This window comes from Aulostomus chinensis, chromosome 6, assembly GCF_037954235.1.
Source record: "Aulostomus chinensis isolate RoL2024-O1b breed Wild chromosome 6, RoL_Achi_v1.0, whole genome shotgun sequence".
Lineage (NCBI taxonomy): Eukaryota > Metazoa > Chordata > Actinopteri > Syngnathiformes > Aulostomidae > Aulostomus > Aulostomus chinensis.
Window position 1 is genome coordinate 1,105,001 of NC_141325.1, and position 18,134 is coordinate 1,123,134.

Sequence of the window (18,134 nt, forward strand, 5' to 3'; positions counted from 1 at the left end):
CACTCAGTTCACTTGGAATTCAGAATATGCAGAATTCACTACATTTTAATTCATTGCTAATCATAATTTACAACAAAAACCTTATATTCACAATGGGAGAGCTGATTTTGGGTTTCACCACTCAAGTTTACAGGGGCTTCACAAGATGGCGCCCAGGTAACAGGAACACTGATAACTCAGAGCAATAAAAATACTTTTACAATCGTCTTGAATTATCAACGGAAATGTTTCGTCTGTCGGGAGTGAATGTCACACAGGAACTGTCCATCACGATGTCAGGCATCCATCCTTTATGGCTCTGACCGCCTTGGAAAGTAAAAAAACAGGAAGATCCCCAAAACTACTGCACTGAATAACCTGGTGGAATGTGCAGCAAATCTCACCGAGACTGTTCCTCATGACGGCATTTGATAAATGACGTTCCTCCGCCTGAACGCGTCGGCTTGGAGCTCCCCTGGTGTGAAAGGAGCATCAGTGACTGAAGGCGCTTGTTTGCTTGAGGAGGTCACGAGCCTGAAAGCAGACTTGAGGTGAGTGAAGAGCAACGGAGGCCAGAGTCCTGAGATTGTGTCTCAGGAAACTCCATTCTTGGAAGAACAAAGTTAAAGCCAAACTTACTCAGGCATCAGTCACCAAATGCTGTCAGACAGCGACGCTGACGGCGGTCCAGCCTACCTGAGGTCAACCTGTAGATGCTGCAGCGCATCGGTCCTCCAGGACCTCATGTCCTCCACTGGTGTTACAATCAGCCGCCTGGAGAATTCAGAAAAGTTCGCCATCATTCTCCTCACCAGAGGAGATTCACTGAAGCGTGAGAGCAGGGCCGTACCCAGGATTTTTGAAATACTGAGGTCAAATGTTGCGATTATTTGACAAAAAAACATCGTAACTTGGTACTTGAGGAGTAAAGAATCCTGAAGGAGGTGAAGGAGAGGGAGGAACAAATGAAAGCTGAGAAGAGGAATGGAGGAACAGAGGGAGGGAAGAGAGAGAACTCAGGCTACAGGAGCAGCGTATTGGATGGGAGAGGAGCACAAGAACAGACGAGAAGAAGATCAGAGGGAGAAAGAAGAGGAGGAAACACAAATTTAAACAAATCAACTCAGAATCCCAAGCGAAGGAAGCCACTGACGAAGAGAGGATGCGGAGTTGAGAAAGAAACAAGTGAACTTCTCCCAACTCGCTCTTCGTGGACTTGTTCTGATTCTGATTGATCGCCGCCACAAGTGATGCATGTGTTCATCCAAAGATGAGTATTCACATTGGGGGGCGGAGCCAAGGCCCCCGTGTTCCACCAGCCAGTGAGTATGCGTGGGCCCTGTGTGGTTCCTCAGGACTACGATGATCAGTGAATCAGCTGATGTCTCAGTACCAAGTAGAGCCGCTGCTCTGACCAGAGACGCGCCAGCTGGGAGGGGCAGGCCCAGGACCAGGTGGAGGAACTAGGACGCCTCAGGACCCCCCAGTCAGAACTGGTCCATGTGGCTGGGGAACCAGAAGTCTGGGGTTCCTGATGCAGCTGCTACCTCCATCACATCACCTGACGATGGATGAGCAGGTGGAAGAAAGTGTCTTGAGTTTTTACTCAACACCTGCAGCTGCGTCCTGCTCTCTGTTGACTAGCGGAGGCTAAACTGCTAACTGGACTGCAAACAAGTTGTCTTCATGAAGTCGTCCTGGACGCTCACCCAACATCGCTTCCTTTCCTTCAGGAACGGAAAGTCAACATCACTTTGGCTGGATGGGGAAACTGCAAGTCCTTAGAGGAATATTTACCTTTATGTCTTTATTTTCCTTCACCATTAAACAACTTAGTCTGAAAATCTTCTTTTTTGGAATAAAGGAAAAAATAATACAACGGTAGAAGATGAAGTGCATGTAAATGTGGTGAAGGATGATTCGCGATGATGTCACAGACATTTTAACACTGAAAGCAGCTCTTAAATCTGTGAAGAGGACAAAGCAGCGAGACGCCGGGGGTTTTGAAACTCTCAGGAAGAAGGAAAAGGCTTACAAAGGGACTTACCGTGTCATTTTAGGTGATTTACTGTTATTATTATAATCGTGATTATAATTATCTTCTATTAGTGTAAAACAAAAAGAATCTTAAATCATAAAAGTTGATTCTATGCACTTCTGAAGCTCTCAGTCTTCTAACTTGACTTATTTAGGGTCAAATGACCAACGCCTACGACGTGTTAGTGATCTACTGGGCTGCCAGCAGGGGGCCCTAGAGGGGCGTGCTGGAGGGTCCAGTGCCCCCTGCTCATTCCCTTTTAAAAAGATGGAACTCAGCACAACAAGAAACACACAGAAACGCTTTTCCTCATTCTGTCCAAAGATGGTTGACGATCTCAGTGCAGCAAAGGAAAACAGTATGAGTGTCATAATAGAGTATCAGTACTTTAACAGTACTGCAAGCACAACAAGTAAACGTCTAAAATAAGAGTTCATGAAGAAGAAGAAGGTCAGAGATAAAATGTTAACATTTAGAGACTGCTTATGAATGACAGTGTTTGAAATGCATGAACCAGTTCAACAGATGAATAAGAATTCATCAAATTAGAAGAAGAATCTCACCTGGGGAGGGAGAGGGTTGCACCTGAACTTAAGAAAGTATCTTTTCCTTCAGTAGTACTTCTCACAGAGAGTACTCAAAGAGCTTGACCAGGTAACAGAGGAACAGGATAGCAGATGACCACAGTAAGAACACCTAAATTACAGGAACAAATACTACAAGTAGACGGTAGAAGCAGTATTCAAGTTGTAGATTCAAGGAGGTAAACGAACAGAAAACTGGGATGAACACATTAGAAATTTGTTTTTTGCTTTGGTTTAGTTTTAGCCTGGGGAGGCGTGGCTCAGAGGTAGAGGGGAAGCGTGGCTCAGAGGTAGAGGGGAAGCGTGGCTCAGAGGTAGAGGGGAAGCGTGGCTCAGAGGTAGAGGGGAAGCGTGGCTCAGAGGTAGAGGGGTCATTCAGCAACTGAAGGGTCGCTGGTTCCATCCCCACTTCCCCTGGTGACCGCGTCCAAGGGTCCTTGAGCAAGACACTGAACCCCTAACTGCTCCTGATGGCCCTGAGACGGACTGGTGACCCGTCCAGGGTGAACCTGCCTCTCACCTGAAGGCTGCTGGGATAGGCTCCACCCCCTGCCATCCTTAACAGGATAAGCAGGATAGAGAATGGATGGATGATGGATGGATGGATGGATGATGGATGATTGATGGATGGATGATGGATGGATGGATGATGGATGGATGGTTGATGGATGGATGATGGATGGATGGTTGATGGATGGATGATGGATGGATGGTTGATGGATGGATGATGGATGGATGGTTGATGGATGGATGATGGATGGATGATGGATGGATGATGGATGGATGGTTGATGGATGGTTGATGGATGGATGATGGATGGATGATGGATGGATGGTTGATGGATGGATGATGGATGGATGGATGATGGATGATGGATGGATGGATGGTTGATGGATGGATGATGGATGATTGATGGATGGATGATGGATGGATGGTTGATGGATGGATGATGGATGGATGATGGATGATTGATGGATGGATGATGGATGGATGGTTGATGGATGGATGGATGATGGATGATTGATGGATGGATGATGGATGGATGGTTGATGGATGGATGATGGATGGATGGTTGATGGATGGATGATGGATGGATGGATGATGGATGGATGGTTGATGGATGGTTGATGGATGGTTGATGGATGGATGATGGATGGATGATGGATGGATGGTTGATGGATGGTTGATGGATGGTTGATGGATGGATGATGGATGGATGATGGATGGATGATGGATGGATGGATGGTTGATGGATGGTTTTATCTGAGGAAAAGTTAAAAAGATGAAGATGTTAGAAGCAGGATTTTCTCCATTTTATTCATTCATCCATCATCTTCTTCCGCTTATTCCTTACTAGTAAGTGTCGCGGGGGGTGGAGCCTATCCCAGCATCTACGGGCGAGAGGCGGGGTTCACCCTGGACAGGTCCCCAGTCCATCACAGGGCCAACACACATTGACCAACAACCACAACCATTCACACTCACATTCACGCCTACGGTCAATTTAGAGTCTGGATTAACCTGGTCCCCAAATTGATGTCTTTGGACTGTGGAGGAAGCTGGAGTACCAGAGAGAACCCAGCAGGAACAGGGAGAACATGGAGACTCACCCAGAAAGACCCCGTGCTGCAGCCGGGGCTCCACCCACAACCTTCTTGATGGGGGGCCACCGTGAGGACCACTGCTCCACCGTGCAGCCCTCCCCATTTTATTCACAAGCCCTTAAATGACTGATATGTAATCATGCTATTTATGAATAGAGCAGGAGCCTCTTTTATATCAGTGATAACTCAGGAGAAAAAGACTTATGATTATTGATTTATTATCATGTCCATAACCTGTGGAAAACTGTTCTTCTCCTAGTAGTACTACTTCACTGCAGCCAGTGAGCTCTGAAACAATAGTACAATGGTTGCGCATCACGGCTCATCAGCAGCATGATACCAGACCACCTGGGCAGTTTAGCTGCTGTTAGCATCAGTCTCCGTTAGCTTCTAGCTAATGTCTAGTAGCGTCTAGCTACATGTGTACACTGAAGGCTCAGTTGTACTTTGACTGTTTGAGGGTTTGCAGGAAGCAACGGGGAGTGGGACCGTAGTTTTATGCTTCCAGTTTAGAGAAAATGGCCGAAGGTTCCCAGATGTGTCTTACCAGTGCAAACTCATGTTGGAGGAGTCGCTCTGAGAGTGCGTCCACGCCCCAACCTGCACAGACACGTCTGCACCTCCAGTCACTCACCTGTCATACGTCTCAACATCTAACTGGACCATCAACCAATCAGCAGTCAGGATTACCAGGTTGCGCTCAAGAGTACTGTTCACGCCCCCCCACACATCATGTCCTTGTATGGACTAAACCGATTCCACTGAAGTCCGATTCAGGAAGCAGCTACTGAACACAAAACATCCTCGTCCTCCAGGGCTCTGAGATTTTCTGGAGGAGAAACTTGAGCTTCCTGCTGGTTCTTGTTCTGCCACACATTTCAAACACGTCTGACAGCCAGTAATTAGGACTTCTGACCCTCTCCTGCCCTTAAAAGGACTCAACTGCAGCTGAAACTCCAGGCTTCATGTTTTTACTCCACAATTACCTGAAGGGAGCAGCTTCCTCTGACTTGCTTATCCAGTACACACAAGTACTTGAGTGCTACAGAGTGATCCGTCGTCTGCTTTCTGCTTCTGCTGCACATTTCAGAGGGAAATCTTCTGACAGTTGCTCTCACTGTAAACATGCAGGTTTTTAGAGCCCTATGAATCTACCTGGCAATAGGAAGCAGTTAAAAGAGCTCCACGCTATTAGCTGCTAACGCTAATAAAGTCCATAACCTTCGTTTCTACCGTCTCCACTGTTCAGCGTCATTTAGACGCAACATTTCTTGCTTCTGTTGCTCATTCATATTTACATCCGTAAATCTGCTGAAACGTACGTGCCTGTGTCTGCCGACGCTGCTTCTCGGCAGCGAGGGATCTCGTTTTCAATGATTCAAACACTCTTTTTTTTTTCAGTGAAACAGAGAAACCAAGACCCAGACGCTGGCCATCTGTGCTCTACTCAGAAGCTGCAAGGGATGTGACGTGGTTCCTGGACAGAAAATAGTCCCAGTTATTCAGAGAATTTTCAGATATCTTGACGCTCTCATCGACTTCATAATCCAGAAGAACATTTATGCTACTTTTACCTGGAGGAACTTTGAATCCCTGAAATGTCTCAAGCAGAGGGGAGGTCTCCACCCTCGAGCATCCACAGGTCTGTTTTGTGGTGGCGCCTCTGCCGAGGCCCGAGGAGCAGATTTGCCTACAGTGAAGTCACAACACCGGTTTGCCTCGGCACGCAGGTTCAGAGCGACGACCTGTGATCATCGCCCTGCAGTCACACACACACACACGCACGCACACACACACACACACACACACACACACACACACACACACAAACACACACACACACACACACATTGTCCACATTCTCTGGCTGGTTCAGGCCTGTTCAGGGAGCTGCAGGAGTGTCAGGAGGGCTCCATTGAAACTGATTAGAATACAAAGACAAAAAAATGGGGTCAGACTGAGTCCCTGACCAGGATGTAGACGCAGGGTCTTTTGGGGGACAGAGAGAAAGAAAGACACCCCCCCCCCACCTTCATCAGTTGTATTGATGTTTTGTGGCGTAGAACATCAAGTTTCATATCTTTGCAACCTCATTGTGATGGGAATGAGCTGCAGCTGGACACAGGAAGCTCAAACGTGTGACATTCGTCCTCTGGTTCTGAGCTGAAGAGTTTTCTTCTCTTCCTCAAACACATTCAGGTCAGAACTCACTCTTCCAGTCTGACGGGCCTATCGCAGTGCCTCTACTGTGGAATCCATGATTTCAGTAAAAAGCCCTGCAAGGGTCCTTGGGGACAAGTTGAATGAGTCCCTGTGACCCCTCCCCCTTGACAGATGCCTGATTGAGCCAATCAGATTGCAAGCTAAGGGAACCTGAAGGGTCCTGCTCACCTGGACCAATCAGAGTGCCCGCTGTGAGATCCTTACCTTTTATGGACAACAGCTGTGGCCCCTTGAGCCCAGATAAAGCCCCGGCTGTTTAGCTGGCGCTGCTGCATTCACGAGCACAGCTGGGGCCAAGCAACACCCACAAGACTTTCCACAGACACACCTGAGACTCACCTGCACAGGTAAGAAGACCTTCTCTTTATCTGCTCCTGTCACTTCAAGAGTTGATCAGCCAACACATGTTCGTCCTGACAGAATCCGTCCAGGTGTGTGAACGCTGTTCCTCCACAAAATATATTTGAACTGGGGACTCAAGGTCTCAGACTGGCTCTTCAGATTCCACCACAAAACAAAAATGGCATTAAAAACACGGAATAGGAAATGCAGAATAAATAAGGCTTTACACAACTGAGCCCTGGGGCAGAGGAAAGGGTGCCTGCAGGGGGCGCAGGGTCGGACTTAGTGTCTGAGGAGCATCAGAAGGGATACAAGAAGAGAAGGTGGGGCGTTACATGATCACAACAAGAATGATTGGAGTTCCACTGACTGAATGAACAATATGGATCCATGAATAAGTTCTGCTAGTTGAACATCTGGTTCCCTGGTCTCCAGGTCAGAGACCTGAAATCAGGTGTGGTTTCCAGCAGCTGGCGCTATCAGCAAGTTCAGTTCTACATCAGATCCACCAGTAAACACCAGACCAGTGGATGGTGGAGGTTCAGTTCTACATCAGATCCACCAGTAAACACCAGACCGGTGGATGGTGGAGGTTCAGTTCTACATCAGATCCACCAGTAAACACCAGACCGGTGGATGGTGGAGGTTCAGTTCTACATCAGATCCACCAGTAAACACCAGACCGGTGGATGGTGGAGGTTCAGTTCTACATCAGATCCACCAGTAAACACCAGACCGGTAGATGTTGGAGGTTCAGTTCTACATCAGATCCACCAGTAAACACCAGACCGGTGGATGGTGGAGGTTCAGTTCTACATCAGATCCACCAGTAAACACCAGACCGGTGGATGGCGGAGGTTCAGGTCTACATCAGATCCACTAGTAAACACCAGACCGGTGGATGGCGGAGGTTCAGGTCTACATCAGATCCACCGGTAAACACCAGACTGGTGGATGGCGGAGGTTCAGTTCTACATCAGATCCACCAGTAAACACCAGACCGGTAGATGTTGGAGGTTCAGTTCTACATCAGATCCACCAGTAAACACCTGACTGGTGGACGTTGTCAAGATGACACACAGAGAAGCGGCGTGCTGACGTCATGTGTCAGATGAGCATTGATTGGACGATTCTACCTGGATTCATCACTGAAATAACCTAAAATTATTGGTGGGATATCACCAAGACAACAAAGCCTTTTCTTAAGACACCAGTGTCCAAACATCAGAACACCAGACCCCAATCAGGCATCGTGGCCTTGAACATTTTTGTAGTTGAGTTGATCATTGTGGTTCAAGGATGAGCTGGGACTTGAACAAAAACATTTTACAAGATTTCAAATGTAATGTTTTTGGATCATTTTTATTCTGTAAAGTGAGAATAACTCCACATCTTCAATCTGAGCCAGAAGCAGAGCATTGGTGACATAACCTCTAACACAGAAAATGGAGCCGCCAAATGTTCCTGACCTTCCAGCTGAAAGATTCACTGTATGTTCTTAAACTCGTCACGTAAATCAAAATATCATTTTTCAGAAATGGAGGATGACGTCGCTGCCCTCGTGGTTGATAACGGCTCTGGCATGTGCAAAGCCGGTTTTGCCGGCGACGACGCCCCCCGCGCTGTCTTCCCGTCTATCGTGGGTCGCCCCAGACACCAGGTAGGCGTGAGCCCTTCTCCTGCTTCTCAGAGCGGTCACGCCCTGCCAGGGAGTGAACGCTGACGTGTGTTTGTGCCTGCAGGGTGTGATGGTGGGAATGGGCCAGAAAGACAGCTACGTGGGAGACGAGGCCCAGAGCAAGAGAGGCATCCTGACCCTGAAGTATCCCATCGAGCACGGCATCGTCACCAACTGGGACGACATGGAGAAGGTGAAGCAGACATCGAATGCAACAGATGGCCAACTTTGATTTGGAAGTCAGCCAGTTGATCTGCATACACTCAGTACATTTTGAGGGTCTGTGCTGCTGGTCACACTGGAACTGCAGTGAAACTGTTGCTTTCAGGGTTCGATTTGAGTTGCAAGCCTGAAAAGAGACTTGAAGCAGCGTTGAATACTCTGAATTGAGCAGACGGTGTAACCTCTAACCCTCCTCCACGCCCTGCAGATTTGGCATCACACCTTCTACAATGAGCTCCGTGTCGCTCCTGAGGAACATCCAGTCCTGCTGACCGAGGCGCCCCTCAACCCCAAGGCCAACAGGGAGAAGATGACGCAGGTGTGTTCATGTGAAGGTGGATTTAAAGCTGTAGAGACGTTGAGGGATGCATGACTGCACTGTGGAGCGCCTCTACTGGAGCTCCTGAGATGCATTGTCTGCTGCAGTTGGAAGTGGAATCCTGACTTCAGCCATGAAAGCATTTGAGAGAATTCTGCCCGACACACCTGCTGTAGAACCGCTCCTAGTGTCAGTTTCCACTGATGCCCTCTGTCTTCATTCCAGATCATGTTCGAGACCTTCAACTGTCCTGCCATGTACGTGGCCATCCAGGCCGTCCTGTCACTCTACGCCTCCGGTCGAACCACCGGTGAGAGCCACCACGACATGTCTGTCTGAATATTTTTGAGGTTCAAAGTTGCAGAAATCTTGCAGATCCGCTTCCTGCTGAAGTGACTGAACTCTGCTGTCATCTTGGAGATGATCAGCATCTAGTGGTCACTGGAGGAACTGCAGCTCCACACTGGCACGGTACTGTTTGTAAATGACCTTTTTTGCTGGCAGGTATTGTGATGGACTCTGGTGATGGTGTCAGCCACACCGTACCCATCTACGAGGGCTACGCGCTTCCTCACGCCATCCTCCGTCTGGACCTGGCCGGCAGAGACCTGACGGACTACCTGATGAAGATCCTCACTGAGAGAGGCTACAGCTTCACCACCACCGGTACCAAACTGCTCTTCAGTAACTGTGTTCAGGACCCGACTTCAGACAAGCGCAAGTGTTTAAGCTTGTGACTTCTTTCCCCTTGCAGCTGAGCGGGAGATCGTGCGTGACATTAAGGAGAAGCTCTGCTACGTGGCCCTGGACTTTGAGCAGGAGATGCAGACGGCAGCTTCCTCTTCCTCCCTGGAGAAGAGCTACGAGCTTCCTGACGGACAGGTTATCACAATCGGCAACGAGAGGTTCCGCTGCCCCGAGGCCCTCTTCCAGCCTTCATTCCTCGGTTGGTAGCCGCTATTAACACTGCCAAGTCTGACGCCAAGAGAGAAGCAGAACATAAAACGGCACAAAACCAATGCAGTGATGCTCAATTTCTAAGTATTTTTGTCATTTGGAAGTAAAATCTCTCCGATCTGTAAACACTGGCTTGGAATGACTGTTGCACGCTGAGGCCTCCAGGTCGTAACTCACTTTGTGGTTGTGCTAAAGTGTCTAAACTCTTTGACGGCTCTGAAACTCCAGAAACGGTGAGAATGTTGTCCTGCTCATGCGTTCAGGAATGGAGTCTGCTGGCGTCCACGAGACGACGTACAACAGCATCATGAAGTGTGATGTCGACATCCGTAAGGACCTGTACGCAAACACTGTGCTTTCTGGCGGAACCACCATGTACCCGGGTATCGCCGACAGAATGCAGAAGGAGATCACCGCCTTGGCCCCTCCCACCATGAAAATCAAGGTACCCGCTGTGTTAATGGGGACTGTCTTTGCCCGCAGGTTCACTGAAGGTCCGAGTTCATCCTGCCAGCACCGGCAGGGCTCAGGTGCCTCCAAGCCCTTTCCCTTTAGTCAGTAATGCTGTCCTCCACTGCAAAAACACTCCTTCTGATGAACCAGTTTGGTTCAGTGAAAAGTTGCTGGAGTGTAATGATGATCTTCTGAGAACATGCAAGGAAACGCTGTTTTCTCGGGTTGTAGTCTGAAACCCTCCAAATGTAAAGTTGCCGTGATCTTGACTCTCAGCTTCTGTCTCATGCGTGGTCCTTCCAACCTCCTCCAGATCATTGCCCCCCCAGAGAGGAAGTACTCCGTCTGGATCGGCGGCTCCATCCTGGCCTCCCTCTCCACCTTCCAGCAGATGTGGATCAGCAAGCAGGAGTACGATGAGTCCGGCCCCTCCATCGTCCACCGCAAGTGCTTCTAGAAAGCTCCAGCAGGGGAGCTGGTGAGCTCTGGAACTGGTCACCTCCTGTCTGGTTTGTCCTGCACCATCAGGCTGCAAGATGTGAGAAGTCACATTCAAGATGAAGTGACTGCTTACATTTGTAATGTTACAGCTCAACATCCTGCACCTCAAACATTTCTGTTCACGCTGCTCACAGTTGGGGCCTCTTCTGGTGATTAAACTACTGATGGTTGAACACAACCATATTTTACTGAACACCTCCACCCCTTGTTGGTCAATTGTACATAAAAAAAATCAGCGTTTCTCCTTGTCCCTTCGGTCAGAGGTGAGCTGTGTCTTTACTCCTAGGAGGGGGAACTTGCCAATAAACACATATTTGATACAACTTTGTGGTCGTTGACTACTTGAGGTTTTGGGGTAGAAATATTTAAAGCCACACTCAAACACAACATGAAGCCATTTGATTAGTTTCCCTTGTCTTTACTCCTGTGTTCACCCTTGACTAGACAGCAGTGAGGAATACTGCTCTTCCTGTCCAATGATTTTTGTTGGATTCCAAGCATCGTGTGTGTGGGGGGGGGGGGGGGGGCAGTTTACCTCAATGAAGCTCACATTGGATGGCTGCACTCACCTTCTAGCTGAGTGGTTCAAGTGCCCAGGTCTGCTCACTCACAGGACCGCACGCGTGTGATCACTACAGACGCGAGTCCACCTCAACTTCATCCACCAATGGAAGTTCCTGTAACCCTCCAGCGAGCAGTGGCTGCTAGCATGCTCAGTAACAATCAGTTATTTGGGAAGAGGTGAGTTTTATACTTTGAGTTTCCCGCCACATCTGTAAGCCAGCTGTTGCTATTGTTGCAGTTTTCTAAAACAAGATACAAAAGCTAAAATAAAAACTTACAGCAGCAACAACACAAGTTCAAGGTTTGAGTTCATTTAAAGGGTTGTGTGTGCACCATTTGATCAGGGCTTCATTTTCAGAGTTTACTTGCAGCTTGAAACAAAACCAGACCACTTCTGAGTTTTGGCATCAGATAATGCTGCCTCTTCATGAATAACCTGAAAAACATGTGAATGAGCGAAGTATAAACCCTGACACTGTGACATCACTTCCTGCTTCACTCCTCTGTATGAATTGTAATTCTCCTGAATATCAGTGACATCTTTCATGTGGAAGATGTTTGTAATGTACAAACCTTGGTGTGATTTCTGAGCAATAACTTCATTTATTTCTTTGAAAATGAAATCTTCAACATTTGAACAATAAGTGCTTGGGCTGTCGTGTAACTTTCCATGAGCACGAATGCCCTGAAACAGACATTTTTGTTTGTAATAAGTTCTTTATATTGATACTGGGTGCAGGTGCTTTTCCACAGAGTCCATGTTACATCTTTACTGAAACCCAAAACATAAACCTGCTCTGATGTTTGGCGCCTTCGTGGTTGCTCCAGCACGACGACAGCCATGGTGGAGGCTGAGCAATGGTGGATAGCAGCAGCAGCTCCAGTGTTGCTGATCTGGGTACTTGTGACTTATTCAACTTGAATTTATAATTAATATTTGTATGGGTTGAAATATTATTTTTAACAATGGGGGAAAAAAAAACTGCTGTAGCAGATTGTATGATATTACCATGGTAACGAGTCTCCAGCTACAGGGAGGACAGCCTACTCATAAAAGTATACAAAGTGATAATTCTCATATAGACTATGTAGTACAGAGTACGTGATGCAGGTAACTGACTAAAATACTTAAACTCTGTTCCTGGTAAACATTTTTAGTTCATAATCTGCCCCTCCAGCTTTATAAAGCATTCCAGACAACATGGAACTGGAACTCTTCCAGCATCTTCGTTTCGATAGTACTGGAACGCCACTCAGAGTTTCACCTCAGAAACTCAGAGAAAAAAGTTATCCCTCATTTTACAGTTTCTATGATGGTAAACAGAAATGGAGGCAAGTCCTTCTTGAAGTGTTCCTGTCAATAGTTTATTTCATTTCCGCCCTCTCTGAATGGTATTCGTGGTGACTCATTTAAGCTCTGCCCTCTCTGAATGGTATTATTGGGATTTTATTTGACAGACAGAAATCCCTCCGATTGTCCCCCAGCTTCAGCCATCACTCCTCCTGTGAAGGGGATGCTGCAAAAAAACGTTCTTTCCATTTTACATCATCTCATTTGTGGCAACACCACAAGAGTTTGGTACATTTTACAAACATATTCTCTGGATACAAATGGTCTCGTTCATATCTGTCAGCCCAGTTCAGGGAATTCTGGTTTCCCTGTTTGAGTGATGGCTACTGACTACTGCCACCTGCTGGGATGGAGTGGTATTTCTCTCCAGCGTCCATGTAGGCTGACCAGCTAATGTATGCCTACCTTCAGTCTAAATTTCTGGCTTCAGCATTTATTTCATTTGGTTCTGAGCTGAAGAGTTTTCTTCTCTTCCTCAAACACGTTCAGGTCAGAACTCACTCTTCCAGTCTGACGGGCCTATCGCAGTGCCTCTACTGTGGAATCCATGATTTCAGTAAAAAGCCCTGCAGGGGTTTTTGGGGACAAGTTGAATGAGTCCCTGTGGCCCCTCCCCCTTGACAGATGCCTGCTTGAGCCAATCAGAATGTAAGCTAAGGGAACCTGAAGGTTCCTGCTCACCTGGACCAATCAGAGTGCCCGCTGAGAGATCCTTACCTTTTATGGACAACAGCTGTGGCCCCTTGAGCCCAGATAAAGCCCCGGGTGTGTAGCTGGCGCTGCTGCATTCACGAGCACAGCTGGGGCCAAGCAACACCCACAAGACTTTCCACAGACACACCTGAGACTCACCTGCACAGGTAAGAAGACCTTCTCTTTATCTGCTCCTGTCACTTCAAGAGTTGATCAGCCACCAATCCCTCCAGGTGTGACGTGTATCTGAACCAGAGATCCACCCTGTGGAACAACATGGTCAATTAGAGTGAAAATCTTGGACAATCAACTGTTTTTAACTCTGAACAAGCCGCTCAGGTGGATGTTAGCTATTTTGAGGTGAATCACATGAAGCTGGAGCGCTGGCTGCTTCTTGGTGGGTTATCACTCCCGATCAGACCATCTGCTCCCATTATCTCCTCCTGCAACCTAGGAACAGTGTTCATCTGCAAGAATGAGGCTGTTGTCCCGCGTCAACATTCTCCATCAGATAAATAAGAACCTGACCGAGCAGCCTTGCAGCAGCATTCCGCCCTGATTATGGCAGCCAGGAGGACACAACCTCCTCCAACATCCCCTTCAGCGGTTGTTCTGTGACCAGAAACCATTTTATAGTATCAGGACGAAAAAAGTATTTGTTCATCGATCATTGGCAGAACAAGATTTGAGGTCAACTCTATGTTTGGGGGGGGGGGGGGGTAGATTTTCACTGCATCTGTCCTGAGAGGCTGCAGTTGATCACATAATTTATTACAACTTTAGTCTAAAACCTGTTCTTCATGGCAAAGTGAAAAGGCTGCAGGGGAAAAGGTAAAAGAATTAACCTAATTTCCAAGACGATGAAGAGACTCAACACTTGGCTCAGACTGGAGGCATTCTTGTTCTGCCTCAACTTGTCCGACATGTCCTGAAGCGACGAGCCGACAAAGAGGCCACAGGAGTAACGTCGATGTGGCTGAACGACTTGAAGCGACACACCCAAAACATGAGTGTCATTCCAGCATGAAGCTGCATGTCGCTGACTGGAAGGAAGATGAATCAGGTGACTTCACATCAGGAGGAAACGGATGTGTCTAGAGCGAGATGCCCTTCAGCATGTCAGCTTCAACACTTCTCCTCTAAACTAGTGTATTGGACCCGTGCTCATTTTAGACATTTTGAGATTTTACATCATCACGATTGGCAAAACAAACTTTAAAACCCAAGTAGCTGCAGAGTACAGCAATCATCGAAGCTCTGTGACCAAGTCACAACTGAAGCACTTTTGCGCAACTATGGGTTTCTCCTGAAGTCTGAATTCTTGCTTGGGTTGTACGTCACTTTGGACAAAAGCGTCTGCTGAATGAAATTGATTGGACGATGGCTGTCGATGAATGAGATGACGTGATTCAACCTGGATTCACTGTATGTTCTTAAACTTGTCACGGAAATCAAAATATCACTTTTCAGAAATGGACGAAGACATCGCTGCCCTTGTGGTTGATAACGGCTCTGGCATGTGCAAAGCCGGTTTTGCCGGTGACGACGCCCCCCGCGCTGTCTTCCCGTCTATCGTGGGTCGCCCCAGACACCAGGTAGGCGTGAGCCCTTCTCCTGCTTCTCAGAGCGGTCACGCCCTGCCAGGGAGTGAACGCTGACGTGTGTTTGTGCCTGCAGGGTGTGATGGTGGGAATGGGCCAGAAAGACAGCTACGTGGGAGACGAGGCCCAGAGCAAGAGAGGCATCCTGACCCTGAAGTATCCCATCGAGCACGGCATCGTCACCAACTGGGACGACATGGAGAAGGTGAAGCAGACATCGGATGCAACAGATGGCCAACTTTGATTTGGAAGTCAGCCAGTTGATCTGCATACACTCAGTACATTTTGAGGGTCTGTGCTGCTGGTCACACTGGAACTGCAGTGAAACTGTTGCTTTCAGGGTTCGATTTGAGTTGCAAGCCTGAAAAGAGACTTGAAGCAGCGTTGAATACTCTGAATTGAGCAGACGGTGTAACCTCTAACCCTCCTCCACGCCCTGCAGATTTGGCATCACACCTTCTACAATGAGCTCCGTGTCGCTCCTGAGGAACATCCAGTCCTGCTGACCGAGGCGCCCCTCAACCCCAAGGCCAACAGGGAGAAGATGACGCAGGTGTGTTCATGTGAAGGTGGATTTAAAGCTGTAGCGACGTTGAGGGATGCATGACTGCACTGTGGAGCGCCTCTACTGGAGCTCCTGAGATGCATTGTCTGCTGCAGTTGGAAGTGGAATCCTGACTTCAGCCATGAAAGCATTTGAGAGAATTCTGCCCGACACACCTGCTGTAGAACCGCTCCTAGTGTCAGTTTCCACTGATGCCCTCTGTCTTCATTCCAGATCATGTTCGAGACCTTCAACTGTCCTGCCATGTACGTGGCCATCCAGGCCGTCCTGTCACTCTACGCCTCTGGTCGAACCACCGGTGAGAGCCACCACGACATGTCTGTCTGAATATTTTTGAGGTTCAAAGTTGCAGAAATCTTGCAGATCCGCTTCCTGCTGAAGTGACTGAACTCTGCTGTCATCTTGGAGATGATCAGCATCTAGTGGTCACTGGAGGAACTGCAGCTCCACACTGGCACGGTACTGTTTGTAAATGACCTTTTTTGCTGGCAGGTATTGTGATGGACTCTGGTGATGGTGTCAGCCACACCGTACCCATCTACGAGGGCTACGCGCTTCCTCACGCCATCCTCCGTCTGGACCTGGCCGGCAGAGACCTGACGGACTACCTGATGAAGATCCTCACTGAGAGAGGCTACAGCTTCACCACCACCGGTACCAAACTGCTCTTCAGTAACTGTGTTCAGGACCCGACTTCAGACAAGCGCAAGTGTTTAAGCTTGTGACTTCTTTCCCCTTGCAGCTGAGCGGGAGATCGTGCGTGACATTAAGGAGAAGCTCTGCTACGTGGCCCTGGACTTTGAGCAGGAGATGCAGACGGCAGCTTCCTCTTCCTCCCTGGAGAAGAGCTACGAGCTTCCTGACGGACAGGTTATCACAATCGGCAACGAGAGGTTCCGCTGCCCCGAGGCCCTCTTCCAGCCTTCATTCCTCGGTTGGTAGCCGCTATTAACACTGCCAAGTCTGACGCCAAGAGAGAAGCAGAACATAAAACGGCACAAAACCAATGCAGTGATGCTCAATTTCTAAGTATTTTTGTCATTTGGAAGTAAAATCTCTCCGATCTGTAAACACTGGCTTGGAATGACTGTTGCACGCTGAGGCCTCCAGGTCGTAACTCACTTTGTGGTTGTGCTAAAGTGTCTAAACTCTTTGACTGCTCTGAAACTCCAGAAACGGTGAGAATGTTGTCCTGCTCATGCGTTCAGGAATGGAGTCTGCTGGCGTCCACGAGACGACGTACAACAGCATCATGAAGTGTGATGTCGACATCCGTAAGGACCTGTACGCAAACACTGTGCTTTCTGGCGGAACCACCATGTACCCGGGTATCGCCGACAGAATGCAGAAGGAGATCACCGCCTTGGCCCCTCCCACCATGAAAATCAAGGTACCCGCTGTGTTAATGGGGACTGTCTTTGCCCGCAGGTTCACTGAAGGTCCGAGTTCATCCTGCCAGCACCGGCAGGGCTCAGGTGCCTCCAAGCCCTTTCCCTTTAGTCAGTAATGCTGTCCTCCACTGCAAAAACACTCCTTCTGATGAACCAGTTTGGTTCAGTGAAAAGTTGCTGGAGTGTAATGATGATCTTCTGAGAACATGCAAGGAAACGCTGTTTTCTCGGGTTGTAGTCTGAAACCCTCCAAATGTAAAGTTGCCGTGATCTTGACTCTCAGCTTCTGTCTCATGCGTGGTCCTTCCAACCTCCTCCAGATCATTGCCCCCCCAGAGAGGAAGTACTCCGTCTGGATCGGCGGCTCCATCCTGGCCTCCCTCTCCACCTTCCAGCAGATGTGGATCAGCAAGCAGGAGTACGATGAGTCCGGCCCCGCCATCGTCCACCGCAAGTGCTTCTAGAAAGCTCCAGCAGGGGAGCTGGTGAGCTCTGGAACTGGTCACCTCCTGTCTGGTTTGTCCTGCACCATCAGGCTACAAGATGTGAGAAGTCACATTCAAGATGAAGTGACTGCTTACATTTGTAATGTTACAGCTCAACATCCTGCACCTCAAACATTTTTGTTCACGCTGCTCACAGTTGGGGCCTCTTCTGGTGATTAAACTACTGATGGTTGAACACAACCATATTTTACTGAACACCTCCACCCCTTGTTGGTCAATTGTACATAAAAAAAAAAAAAATCAGCGTTTCTCCTTGTCCCTTCGGTCAGAGGTGAGCTGTGTCTTTACTCCTAGGAGGGGGAACTTGCCAATAAACACACATTTGATACAACTTTGTGGTCGTTGACTACTTGAGTGTGTTTGGGAAGTCACTGGTGTCTGCTTGGAGATGACAGTCACTCATGAAAATTCTATCAAAGGAGTTTCCTGACAATTATTGTGATTGCTGCTGTTGGACTTCTCAGTGTCTGACTGAAGAGAAGTCTCCCTGTAGAAAACTGCCATGTCTTCTCTTCATTGTTCTTCCCAACAGTGCATCTACTTCTGTGAAACTGGCAAATAAG

General features: G+C 48.2%; 2 protein-coding genes across 2 annotated transcripts; both read left to right on the forward strand.

Annotated features, from left to right (window-relative positions):
- The first annotated feature begins 6,648 nt into the window (after positions 1-6,648).
- Positions 6,649-11,223, forward strand: LOC147259617 (actin, cytoplasmic). Its single transcript, XM_086205682.1, has 9 exons — positions 6,649-6,775; positions 8,306-8,430; positions 8,513-8,641; positions 8,879-8,989; positions 9,215-9,299; positions 9,494-9,655; positions 9,744-9,935; positions 10,210-10,391; positions 10,713-11,223. The coding sequence occupies exons 2-9, from the start codon at positions 8,308-8,310 to the stop codon at positions 10,854-10,856; spliced, it is 1,128 nt and encodes a 375-aa protein (XP_086061808.1). The 5' UTR covers positions 6,649-6,775; positions 8,306-8,307; the 3' UTR covers positions 10,857-11,223.
- Positions 11,224-13,518: 2,295 nt separating this feature from the next.
- LOC147259618 (actin, cytoplasmic) lies at positions 13,519-17,902 on the forward strand. Its single transcript, XM_086205683.1, has 9 exons — positions 13,519-13,675; positions 14,979-15,103; positions 15,186-15,314; positions 15,552-15,662; positions 15,888-15,972; positions 16,167-16,328; positions 16,417-16,608; positions 16,883-17,064; positions 17,386-17,902. The coding sequence occupies exons 2-9, from the start codon at positions 14,981-14,983 to the stop codon at positions 17,527-17,529; spliced, it is 1,128 nt and encodes a 375-aa protein (XP_086061809.1). The 5' UTR covers positions 13,519-13,675; positions 14,979-14,980; the 3' UTR covers positions 17,530-17,902.
- Positions 17,903-18,134: the final 232 nt, after the last annotated feature.